The 13337-nt window shown below is 34.6% G+C and overlaps 1 protein-coding gene across 25 annotated transcripts in view; it reads left to right on the top strand.

The window, feature by feature from the left end:
* The window catches only part of MEF2C (myocyte enhancer factor 2C), a 186091-nt gene extending 173335 nt beyond the window's left edge, over positions 1-12756 (top strand). For 19 of the 25 annotated variants that reach the window (XM_033179178.1, XM_033179169.1, XM_033179168.1 and 16 more), the window contains 3 exons: positions 1367-1496; positions 2086-2221; positions 8078-12756. In XM_033179178.1, the coding sequence (XP_033035069.1) occupies positions 1367-1496; positions 2086-2221; positions 8078-8399 (588 nt within the window). In that variant the 3' untranslated portion in view covers positions 8400-12756. The remainder of the gene's footprint in view (positions 1-1366; positions 1497-2085; positions 2222-8077) is intronic. The other 6 variants (XM_033179179.1, XM_033179183.1, XM_033179180.1 and 3 more) reach the window with 1 other exon arrangement.
* The last annotated feature ends 581 nt before the right edge of the window (positions 12757-13337 follow it).

Here is a 13337-nt window from a genome sequence, read left to right on the forward strand (position 1 = left end):
AGAAAAAACTGGGTCTAATAAATATAACCTCCTACAGGGCTACATCCAAGCAGTGTGGGCCGTGCATGGCAAGCCATCTCTATCAACAGATTTATTCCAGGTCCCTTAAAACTGATGCTGTCCCAGGAAATCTGTGATGGGTCAGTTAGGTCCCTCTCTGGCAGCCAGGTGTAGCTCCCCTTCCTCCAGCAAGTGAGGTTTCAAAGCACAGTCTTGTTTTTTTCCTTCAAAATGGGGTGATGAAATAATGAACATTGAGACACTGACCTGGGCTGAAAACCGGGTAGATTTGTCTTCACATTTGAGACAAACAGCTCATTAAGGGAAACAAAGAATGTCTTTGTGAGGAGTTATCTTTGGAGTCTGGGTTTTAAAACTGTTTAAACTGTTGTGTCTATCGCAAGATGCTTTTCCTTTTGTTGAAAAGATTTTGCCCAATTATAAATATTTACGGACACTAATTAATAAAACTCCTTCCGCATGCTCTCAGTCTGAGGATGTCGACCTGCTTTTGGTAAGTGGTGAGAGCGCTTCCCTCAAATGGCATGTGCAAAGCTACTTTTAGGAAGAGGTGGTAGCTTTGATAAAAGCTATTGAAAGATATTGGAAGTTACCACAGTATGTCAACATTGATTATGTTTAAATACCATTAATTTCTGGCATCACTCACAGGTGAAAAGAATGTCAGGTTATTTTTTTCTGTTTCAATATTTTAGGACAATTTATAGTAAAATTCAAACAAAAATATTCTTTCATTATATAAAACTAAAATATTTCTTCTTCTGGAAATTAAAGTCTCATGATTTTAAGTTTATGTGGGGAATATTTTATCTCTTTACTGTAATGAGTTAAATATTCGCATTAGCTGCTTTGCCATCTAGTTTGAGGGAAGTTTTAGAAGAATCTGAACAAAGTGGTCAGAGCACCACCTGCTGGTCGGAAAATAACATGAGCCCCTACTCATTTGCTCTCTGCTGTATGTAGAACTGAACATAAAAACTACCATGGTTGATTTTAATTTTTTTTAAATTTGCATTTGAATAAAAACTGAAACAATGGAAGTACAGTATACATATTTCATCAGTTTTCAACATAGTCTGTTTTTACTCATAATAAAGCTATGGTACTTGTTACTAGTTCTGTTGCCTAGGAGATACTGATGTAATGGGTTACTATGGCAACAGCTGGTCTCTTGAAGGATTGTAAATGATAGGGTTGGCAGAGTTCATAGAGACACATGTTAAATGATTAATTTCATGAGATTTGTACCAAGTTATCTCTTTATGTGCAAAACTAATACTGAAATCTAATATTTTTAACTTTTAAAAATATTCCATCAGTAATGTCTTTTTATTTACTTTAAAAGAATCAAAGGATAAATAACTCCCAGTCGGCTCAGTCATTGGCTACCCCAGTGGTCTCTGTAGCAACTCCTACTTTACCAGGACAAGGAATGGGAGGATATCCATCAGCCATTTCAACAACATATGGTACCGGTGAGTAGCTTTGTCATGTGCAATTAGTACACTAAATACTTTTTATTGAAAAGCAAGATGAAAAAGTTATCTTTTACTCTATTAGGAAGCTTTATTTAGGGCCTGTGCTGTCCACAGCACTGCAACATTACCATTCTTTACTAAGACAAAGTGAATATCCACATTTTTCTTTCTTAACTGACTGAAAGTTTTATTTACGCAACCTGAGTTCAAAATAGAAGCACACTTTTAAGAAAATTGAGCTATTTCTTTGATATAGTAAGAAGCTCACTTTCTCAGGATTGTTTAACATTTCTACGTCATCAAATATGTACATACCTTTATACTAGATTGTAGTTCTAATAAACTAGAATTGTAGACTATATTACTTCAAAGCATTCATGGAATACTTATTTTTGGTTTATAGTATATTCTTTTTAAATTAAAATTATCGCTGATGCTTTATCTCCCCTCCTCCCAAAATCAAAAATATATATAATAATGATAATCCTAATAGAATATTTTGGAAATTGAAAATGTTTATTCTGTTTAGCATTTGATAATTTCTGAATTTAATATTTTCCCTTATTGTTTTATTCTTTTAATCTAGAGTACTCTCTGAGTAGTGCAGACCTGTCATCTCTGTCTGGGTTTAACACCGCCAGCGCTCTTCACCTTGGTTCAGTAACTGGCTGGCAACAGCAACACCTACATAACATGCCACCATCTGCCCTCAGTCAATTGGGGTAAGCAATATTATTTTTTATAGTATAATTTTAGAATGCATTTTAAAAAACAAATGGCAATCTCTAAATATGTGCTTTAATATCTCATTAGCGGATGTAAAATTCTGCTTTTTTGAAATCCAAGTGTAATTTTCAGATCAATACTTTTCAAGTAGCTTAAATCTTGTATACCTGTTTTTTAAGAGGACAGCGAGCTCTGTAATAATGAGGTAAATTGTTTCCTTATTGTTTTAGGCTACATTTGTTTCCACTTCTATCAGTGATAGAATTTTTATTTAGTTTTCACACGGTTCATTTGGGACTTAAGAAGGCATTTATAGTATAAGCTTAGATATTTGAGAATCTTTCTTTTTTCACGTAAACCATATAGTTTATGCCAATGTTAACCTAATACACATAGGAACAACTAGTCAATTGATACACTGGCTTCACGTATTTATAATGTATTCATATATAGTTGTATACTTATAGATACTGTATGAAATATATGTATGTAATACTAATTAGTACATATAATACTAATTACCTAAATTTGGGTATAAAAATAATTTTTATGTAGTCAGAGGATGTATTTCTGCCCCCTTGTGGTAGTTTTCAGATATGTCTTTATCATAGAAATGACTCCTGTCATTTATCTGTGGAAACGTTCAAACCTTTAAAAAGCTCTGAATTTGGCCGGGCGCGGTGGCTCAAGCCTGTAATCCCAGCACTTTGGGAGGCCGAGACGGGCGGATCACGGGGTCAGGAGATCGAGACCTTCCTGGCTAACCCGGTGAAACTCCGTCTCTACCAAAAAATAAAAAAAATTAGCCGGGCGAGGTGGCGGGCGCCTGTAGTCCCAGCTACTCGGGAGGCTGAGGCAGGAGAATGGCATAAACCCGGGAGGCGGAGTTTGCAGTGAGCTGAGATCCGGCCACTGCACTCCAGCCCGGGTGACAGAGCGAGACTCCGTCTCAAAAAAAAAAAGCATCTCTGAATTCACAATTCACACTATTTCATATAAAACAAATCATTTTTTTAAAAAGCTTAAAATATAAACTGAAAGCCTGTCAATTTAATAAGTCCAAAATTGCAATTAATCTTCAAAAGAAAATACCAGGAGCATATAAAATATTTAAAGATAACAAGCTTTTATATTTTAAAAATATTCTGTATGCCTAGCCCACTTTTACTTTTCTGCTTAGCCATTTGGTTATCATTAATCAATTAGCTGTATTAGTTAACTAGTTATATATCCATATTTCTAAGGAGATAGAATAAAACATTGATTAGTATAAAAGTCACTGATTTATATCACAACCTTGTGTCTCTTATGTCTGCTGGTGCCCTCTCTCCCCACCCACTAGCTTTCACATGATACTGATTTAGCATATATTAGTGTTGTGATTATGAAATATTCACCCATACACTGTTTACTTATGTTCATCCTACCCACTAATCTTTGTCATTGAAAATCTAACCTTTCATTTAAATAGTAAGATAAATTCACGTGACACTGTTACTCAGCTTTCTTGAAAGATAGTTAACTTTGAAGATACATTATGTATTGATCAGCAACAGAGTTTTATCTTTTTAAGACACTTAAATTTTCTCTGGAATGTTAGCTATTCAAGTAGACATTAATTGTGGGAACCTCTTCAGGTAATTATCACCAAGCATAATACCATCCAGGCAACTAAAAAATATGTACATGTATACATATTTTGTACAAAATATCTACTGCTATGGCTTAGCAAGGAATCCACTGAACATGATTCTTGTCAGAAATAAACATAACCGCTTATTTCCCATTTTTTTCACAAAATTAATCCATTATAGGGCTAGATTTCCCTAAAAGTTATCAATGTCAAAAGCCATATTATTTTCTCTGAATGCAGCTTTTTTTGTTTTCAATAGTACCTGATAATTTACATTTTTACATATAAACACATATTTATTTACATATTTTAACTGTATTACAATTTTAAAACTCTTTTCTATTACAAAGGAAGAATCTAATTCTCTGCTGCCTCTTATAATAGAGGTTTCAGTAAATGAGGAAAGAGGGACAGCCCTAGACTAGAAAGGAACTGAATTACAACAGCCAAAGATGAAACATTTTGTTCAGCTCCTGGTTCCTTTCAACACTGAATTTCGTTGTGCTTAATTTGACTCTTAGTTTTGTCTGTGAGTTTTAGTTGCACTTAATCACATCCCTTACCCCTCAAATGAATGGAATGACCCTTCCAGTCCTTCCACTGTTGACCCTCCTCTCTCTCTGCTTCACACACACTTTCTGTCCCTCTCACAATCACATACAGAGTAGCTTTTTGAAAGGAGGTTCCTTCACATGGACTACCTCATGTTCACACGATAAAATGTTAAACTGTTTTTTTTTTAAATCCCAAGCTGCAATACTTATGTAAAGTAATTTACATGAGCATCCTTAATTCTTTACAGTGTAAATCAATATAAAAAGAATTGATACATTTTCCAGGCCAAAGTTGTCTCATAGATTTGTGTTGCGGGCTCACATTCTTTTGGCTAGAGACAATGTTCATAGCAGAGTGGAATATATTTCAGCACCACCAAAGTAGATAATCCCAGCAGCCCAAGATGGTTACCACAATTCTTTCTCAAAATTGCAAAACTATAAATAGAGTTCTTCATATTTTGCCCATGGAAAAAAGTTCATTTTGTCCTTTGGTGCTTTAAGTCTTCAAAGCTGTACTTTTAAAAACTAGTATCTGGTTTTATCTAACCAAGCTAAGTAAGCAGCACAAATTGATTTGCTATAGGGAGAGAGATGGCTGGCAGAGGAACTTGCTATCAAGAGTTAATGAAAGTCCTTTGAATACTAATATTTGATTTAGAGTAACACTAAGTTTTAGTGTTTTTCTAAACTACCACCTATAAAAAGGGCAACCTGTTTTCTGGAAGTATTTCCATACGTCATCTTTGTCGATGTGGGTGTTCAGTACATACTGAGAGAGAGAACTCCGAGTAGAGATGACTTATAAAAGGTTAGGTTAAATATAGTTTGATAGTCTAATTTCTAGGCGGAGGCAGTAAAAAATTTGAATAAAACTATCCAGTCATGTTTGATTTCTGAACAATTATGGGAAAGGGTAGGAGTTTTCCCAATTCAAAAGCATCTGTAATAGATGAAAATTTGCATAGAGGAGTTGATATGGGTAACTTGCATATCTGGCTTCTATCTCCCCACCCACCTCTTTATCACCCACCCACATATATGCAGTATTTCACAATTAACCAGGTCTATAATTATTCATGTCTATATTTTGTTCTTAAGAACAAGTAGACCAACATGCTTATATCTGAACCTAGCATATATGCAGTTAAGTTATTTTAATGCTGCTTTTTTCTTTTCAAGAAAATACTTCTTTGTTAACAGATACTAGCCATTCTATTTTGTATCCTATGTCACAGTATAATGAAGCTGAATCTAAGATACCACTTGCATTTTATTACTGTGGATTTAGTCCCCAGAACTACTCAAAATGCTTCATGTATGTTTTCATTGTCAAATGAAATTCCACCAAAAGATAAATTTAAGCTAGTCTGTTTGTAGAAAGGGATAACCAATAATTGTTACATCTTTCATGGGAAAGATACACAGCTAAACCTATACAGACCAGTTCATACAGGGAGATGAAGCAAAGAGGTGAATAGTGCAGCTTCCAAAAACTGTGTTAAAGAAACAGAATTTTGGTTATATTATTTTTCCCTTACCTTATCTAGATTAACTGTTAGACTGTCCAACTCACCAATTTTTTCTTCTAATTTTCGATGTCACCCTTCCTGTGAAGACACAATCTGTATGTCAAAGGGCAAGCCAAAGTATTTATTGATATATCACTTTTTATTTTCAGGCTCCTAATTCATATTCATTATTAAACAGTTGTGTAATTCATAGCAGAAACATTTAATTAAATTTTAGTGATATAGTCTTTCCTAGAGCCAGGAAAATTCTTTATTCCAGAAATCAAAAGATGATTTCCTCTAACATCAAAATGAATCACTAAGTAACTTTGAACCAAGATAAAATAGTCTACCATTATGGATCCTTTTGAAATACAGGAGTTCCCTCTCCCCATTTTAACAAGGCTTATTTAATTAAAATTTTGGAAAATTAGTAAACTAATAAAGACTATAAAATAATAAGCTACAAATAAATAGCTCCAAATATAAACGGGTGTTTGAAAATTATATACACTCAGTGTAGTTTCTTGATATAAATGCTAACACTGCTTTGATTATATAAGATCATAAAAGCTAGAGAAAGAAACGCTTATTAAGGAAACAAATAATTCTCCTTTATATTATTCTCTACATTAGCTCACCTATTTATTAATAGAAGGAAAGTAATTCTTTGCCAGTAGGTGGTGCTTTTGTACAAAACATCACTCAAAGATAAACTCGTTTTTTACTAATTTTATATCACTATACATCTTGGGTTTGTATCGCATCTCCCAAAAAGCCAGCCCCAAGTTACTCCACTTTTTTTCTGAAATATATACTTTTTCTCTCAGTGCTCATAATGACATTGTTAGTGCTGACTAGTTCTCTCCACTGGAAAGCAGCGTAATTACATACATTAGTAAGTAGGCTTGCTTTCCTTTGTTTAAAATGGGTGTGTCTGTATGGATAATTCTTCACTTGGATTCTTCCTCAGTAAAAGAGAGTACTGTACTCCCTTGACAATATAGTCAAGTAATCCTGACTCTAGCTGTGGAAGTCAGTGTAATCAGTGTAAGAAGAGTAAAAGCATCTTAAAATTGATGCCAGCAATGTCACTATGGTTTATCCTGATCAAAGTCATTGTGATTGCTAATTTATACTTAAGGGCTTAATGCTTTTTTCCTCTAGAATTCCAAGTTTCTAAATTTTCCCAGATTTTGGAGGAAGGAAAAATTATTCTCTCTGGGAATATATGAGGATTAAGGATTATAAACACAGTAAAATCACACTACATCCTTCTTCGCAACAAGCTTTCCTTAGGCAACACCAGATTCATCGACTAATACCAATGATACATAAGAGGAGTGGTAGCCTAAGAATTCCATCAGGGAGTGACTAGCATTAATAAAATTGAGGTAATTGTGGAACACAGAGTATTTTCATCTCACATAACTGCAAAAGGATGAAGAAAGTCAAATTATCAGTTTTAATGGAGTAGAAAGTCTAAGTGTTTTAAAACCAACATTTAAACTTTCTGCAGATAATTTTCAATTTCCCTCACCCTTTCCCTTTTTTCCACCTCCCATGCTTTTTACAAGATATAGTTATTGTGTAGCATTTGAGTTCTAGTCATTTAAAATTTGAACTCCCTTCACTTTCTCTGAAGACTATGTAACTCCATCTGTATGTGCTTATTAATTAGAGGCAAATATTTATATTGATAATAGGCTTTTAAAAATAATATTCAAACACAAGCATTAGTAAATCCAGGAAGTCTAATTCCAGAGCTAAACACTGTATCTAAAGGCTTAGAAATTTAATTTTGGGGACTAGTCTAGGGATAGAGTCCATGAACACAGTAAATGCTTTTTCCATTGTGTCTTAAACCTTTCTGAAATGGTAAACTGAATGTTTAGGGAGCCTGTCAGAGACTAGAGATATATTTCATGAGGCCTGGTCCAGTTAAATACTATAATTACTACCGGGCAAATCAACAAAGGCATCCTAAATTGCCCTAAGAAGGCGATGCCCTTATGTGCTTCCAAGCACGTTCTTTTCACTCTGGGCATGCTCTGGTGTCTATGCGAGTCTTTAAGCTGATGTTTTATGTAATTGTGAGTTCCTGGGGCCTCCAGGCCTCCTTCATCTGTAACTGGGTTTCCTTTCCTCCTACAGAGCTTGCACTAGCACTCATTTATCTCAGAGTTCAAATCTCTCCCTGCCTTCTACTCAAAGCCTCAACATCAAGTCAGAACCTGTTTCTCCTCCTAGAGACCGTACCACCACCCCTTCGAGATACCCACAACACACGCGCCACGAGGCGGGGAGATCTCCTGTTGACAGCTTGAGCAGCTGTAGCAGTTCGTACGACGGGAGCGACCGAGAGGATCACCGGAACGAATTCCACTCCCCCATTGGACTCACCAGACCTTCGCCGGACGAAAGGGAAAGTCCCTCAGTCAAGCGCATGCGACTTTCTGAAGGATGGGCAACATGATCAGATTATTACTTACTAGTTTTTTTTTTTTTCTTGCAGTGTGTGTGTGTGCTATACCTTAATGGGGAAGGGGGGTCGATATGCATTATATGTGCCGTGTGTGGAAAAAAAAAAGTCAGGTACTCTGTTTTGTAAAAGTACTTTTAAATTGCCTCAGTGATACAGTATAAAGATAAACAGAAATGCTGAGATAAGCTTAGCACTTGAGTTGTACAACAGAACACTTGTACAAAATAGATTTTAAGGCTAACTTCTTTTCACTGTTGTGCTCCTTTGCAAAATGTATGTTACAATAGATAGTGTCATGTTGCAGGTTCAACGTTATTTACATGTAAATAGACAAAAGGAAACATTTGCCAAAAGCGGCAGATCTTTACTGAAAGAGAGAGCAGCTGTTATGCAACATATAGAAAAATGTATAGATGCTTGGACAGACCCGGTAATGGGTGGCCATTGGTAAATGTTAGGAACACGCCAGGTCACCTGACATCCCAAGAATGCTCACAAACCTGCAGGCATATCATTGGCGTATGGCACTCATTAAAAAGGATCAAAGACCATTAAAAGAGGACCATACCTATTTAAAAAAAAAAAAAATGTGGAGTTGGAGGGCTAACGTATTTAATTAAATAAATAAATCTGGGTCTGCATCTCTTATTAAATAAAAATATAAAAATATGTACATTACATTTTGCTTATTTTCATATAAAAGGTAAGACAGAGTTTGCAAAGCATTTGTGGCTTTTTGTAGTTTACTTAAGCCAAAATGTGTTTTTTTCCCCTTGATAGCTTCGCTAATATTTTAAACAGTCCTGTAAAAAACCAAAAAGGACTTTTTGTATAGAAAGCACTACCCTAAGCCATGAAGAACTCCATGCTTTGCTAACCAAGATAACTGTTTTCTCTTTGTAGAAGTTTTGTTTTTGAAATGTGTATTTCTAATTATATAAAATATTAAGAATCTTTTAAAAAAATCTGTGAAATTAACATGCTTGTGTATAGCTTTCTAATATATATAATATTATGGTAATAGCAGAAGTTTTGTTATCTTAATAGCGGGAGGGGGGTATATTTGTGCAGTTGCACATTTGAGTAACTATTTTCTTTCTGTTTTCTTTTACTCTGCATACATTTTATAAGTTTAAGGTCAGCTGTCAAAAGGATAACCTGTGGGGTTAGAACATATCACATTGCAACACCCTAAATTGTTTTTAATACATTAGCAATCTATTGGGTCAACTGACATCCATTGTATATACTAGTTTCTTTCATGCTATTTTTATTTTGTTTTTTGCATTTTTATCAAATGCAGGGCCCCTTTCTGATCTCACCATTTCACCATGCATCTTGGAATTCAGTAAGTGCATATCCTAACTTGCCCATATTCTAAATCATCTGGTTGGTTGTCAGCCTAGAATTTGATACGCTTTTTAGAAATATGCCCAGAATAGAGAAGCTATATTGGGGCACATGTCCTGCAAATATGGCCCTAGAAACAAGTGATATGGAATTTACTTGGTGAATAAGTTATAAATTCCCACAGAAGAAAAATGTGAAAGACTGGGTGCTAGACAAGAAGGAAGCAGGTAAAGGGATAGTTGCTTTGTCATCCGTTTTTAATTATTTTAACTGACCCTTGACAATCTTGTCAGCAATATAGGACTGTTGAACAATCCCGGTGTGTCAGGACCCCCAAATGTCACTTCTGCATAAAGCATGTATGTCATCTATTTTTTCTTCAATAAAGAGATTTAATAGCCATTTCAAGAAATCCCATAAAGAACCTCTCTATGTCCCTTTTTTTAATTTAAAAAAATGACTCTTGTCTAATATTCGTCTATAAGGGATTAATTTTCAGACCCTTTAATAAGTGAGTGCCATAAGAAAGTCAATATATATTGTTTAAAAGATATTTCAGTCTAGGAAAGATTTTCCTTCTCTTGGAATGTGAAGATCTGTTGATTCATCTCCGATCATATGCATTGACATACACAGCAAAGAAGATATAGGCAGTAATATCAACACTGCTATATCGTGTGTAGGACATTTCTTATCCATTTTTTCTCTTTTACTTGCATAGTTGCTATGTGTTTCTCATTGTAAAAGGCTGCCGCTGGGTGGCAGAAGCCAAGAGACCTTATTAACTAGGCTATATTTTTCTTAACTTGATCTGAAATCCACAATTAGACCACAATGCACCTTTGGTTGTATCCATAAAGGATGCTAGCCTGCCTTGTACTAATGTTTTATATACTAAAAAAAAATCTATCAACCATTTCATATATATCCCACTACTCAAGGTATCCATGGACGGAACATGAAAGAATAACATTTATGCAGAGGAAAAACAAAAACATCCCTGAAAATATACACACTCATACACACACACGCACAGGGGAAAAAAATAAGAAAATCATTTTCCTCACCATAGACTTGATCCCATCCTTACAACCCATCCTTCTAACTTGATGTGTATAAAATATGCAAACATGTCACAAATGTTCTTTGTCATTTCAAAATACTTTAGTATATCAATATCGGTAGATACCAGTGGGTGGGAAAGGGTCATTATATGAAAATATGAAGAAATAGCCATATTAGTTTTTTAACCTGCAATTTGCCTCAGCAACAAAGAAAAAGTGAATTTTTAATGTTGAAGATAAAGTAAGCTAAAGTACCAGCAGAAGCCTTGGCTATTTATAGCAGTTCTGACAATAGTTTTATAAGAACATGAAGAGAACAGAATCACTTGAAAATGGATGCCAGTCATCTCTTGTTCCCACTACTGAATTCTTATAAAGTGGTGGCATGATAGCGAAGGGATAATCTGAGAATTTTTTAAAGATGATTTAATGAGAAGAAGCACAATTTGATTGTGATGAGTCACTTTCTGTAAACAATCTTGGTCTATCTTTACCCTTATACCTTATCTGTAATTTACCATTTACTGTATTTGCAAAGCTAGTATGGTTTTTAATCACAGTAAATCCTTTGTATTCCAGACTTTAGGGCAGAGCCCTGAGGGAGTATTATTTTACATAACCCGTCCTAGAGTAACATTTTAGGCAACATTCTTCATTGCAAGTAAAAGAACCATAAGTGGCATTTTACACGGCTGCAAGTATTGTTATATCTAATCCTATTTTAAAAGATTTTTGGTAATATGAAGCTTGAATGCTGGTAACAGTGATGCAATATACACAAGCTGCACAACCTGTATATTGTATGCATTGCTGCGTGGCGGCTGTTTATTTCAACCTTTTTAAAAATTGTGTTTTTTAGTAAAATGGCTTATTTTTTCCCAAAGGTGGAATTTAGCATTTTGTAATGATGAATATAAAAATACCTGTCATCCTCAGATCATTTAAAGGTTAACTAGTGAGAAAGAAAAAACAAAATCCCAAGACACTTTTTAAAAGAATGTCTGCCCTCACACACTTCTATGTATTTGTTTTTCTTACATGCCCATCTTTTAACTTAGAGATAGCATTTTTTGCCCTCTTTATTTTGTTGTTTGTTTTTCCAGAGAGTAAATGCTTTGTAGTTCTTTCTTTAAAAAACATTTTTTTAAAGAAGAAGCCACTTGAACCCTCAATAAAGGCTGTTGCCTAAGCATGGCATACTTCATCTGTTCTCGTTTGTGCCATCTGCCATGATGTCGTCACTTTTATGGCGTTAATTTCCTGCCACTACAGATCTTTTGAAGATTGCTGGAATACTGGTGTCTGTTAGAATGCTTCAGACTACAGATGTAATTAAAGGCTTTTCTTAATATGTTTTAACCAAAGATGTGGAGCAATCCAAGCCACATATCTTCTACATCAAATTTTTCCATTTTGGTTATTTTCATAATCTGGTATTGCATTTTGCCTTCCCTGTTCATACCTCAAATTGATTCATACCTCAGTTTAATTCAGAGAGGTCAGTTAAGTGACGGATTCTGTTGTGGTTTGAATGCAGTACCAGTGTTCTCTTCAAGCAAAGTAGACCTGGGTCACTGTAGGCATAGGACTTGGATTGCTTCAGATGGTTTGCTGTATCATTTTTCTTCTTTTTCTTTTCCTGGGGACTTGTTTCCATTAAATGAGAGTAATTAAAATCGCTTGTAAATGAGGGCATACAAGCATTTGCAACAAATATTCAAATAGAGGCTCACAGCGGCATAAGCTGGACTTTGTCGCCACTAGATGACAAGATGTTATAACTAAGTTAAACCACATCTGTGTATCTCAAGGGACTTAATTCAGCTGTCTGTAGTGAATAAAAGTGGGAAATTTTCAAAAGTTTCTCCTGCTGGAAATAAGGTATAATTTGTATTTTGCAGACAATTCAGTAAAGTTACTGGCTTTCTTAGTGATGCAGTGTCCGTGGTGCATTTTTTTAAATTAATGTTTTGCTGTTTAAATTTATTCAATTTTATTGTGTTTTTTAAAAAGCAGCTTATGCCACAAGCACAAATGAGCTTTCTCAGTTTTCAACTCAAAATATTACATGAAAAGATGGATATGTGTGTGTGGGAGGGGTGTGAATTGGATAACAGTTCTTAGGGTATTACAGAATTCAGCCAGTGTTGGAAGTTTAAGGTTCTTATTGAATGGTTCAACTTCTTTATCAAAGAAGTTCCATGAAGATCTCTGATAACCTGTTTAAATGTACAGAATTTTTCAAAAGTTATTGTGAAAAACAGTACCATAAAATAAGTTATTTTTTAACTAAAATCTGTGTAAAGTGTTTCCAAAAGCGCTTCCTTTTTCTTCATCAAAGTAATTTCTAAAAGTTGAAAACATAGGCTTATAAATCTGAATAAATTAGTGAATTCAGACATTTTTAGAGACTATCAAATATATTCATTATTAACATTCAATAGTAATCTCTAAAGGGGAATGTCCTTAAAAAGATCAATACAAAGATTAATTTAAAAACTGAAAAGGAAAACAA

This window comes from Trachypithecus francoisi, unplaced genomic scaffold (genome assembly GCF_009764315.1).
Source record: "Trachypithecus francoisi isolate TF-2019V2 unplaced genomic scaffold, Tfra_2.0 Lachesis_group2, whole genome shotgun sequence".
Lineage (NCBI taxonomy): Eukaryota > Metazoa > Chordata > Mammalia > Primates > Cercopithecidae > Trachypithecus > Trachypithecus francoisi.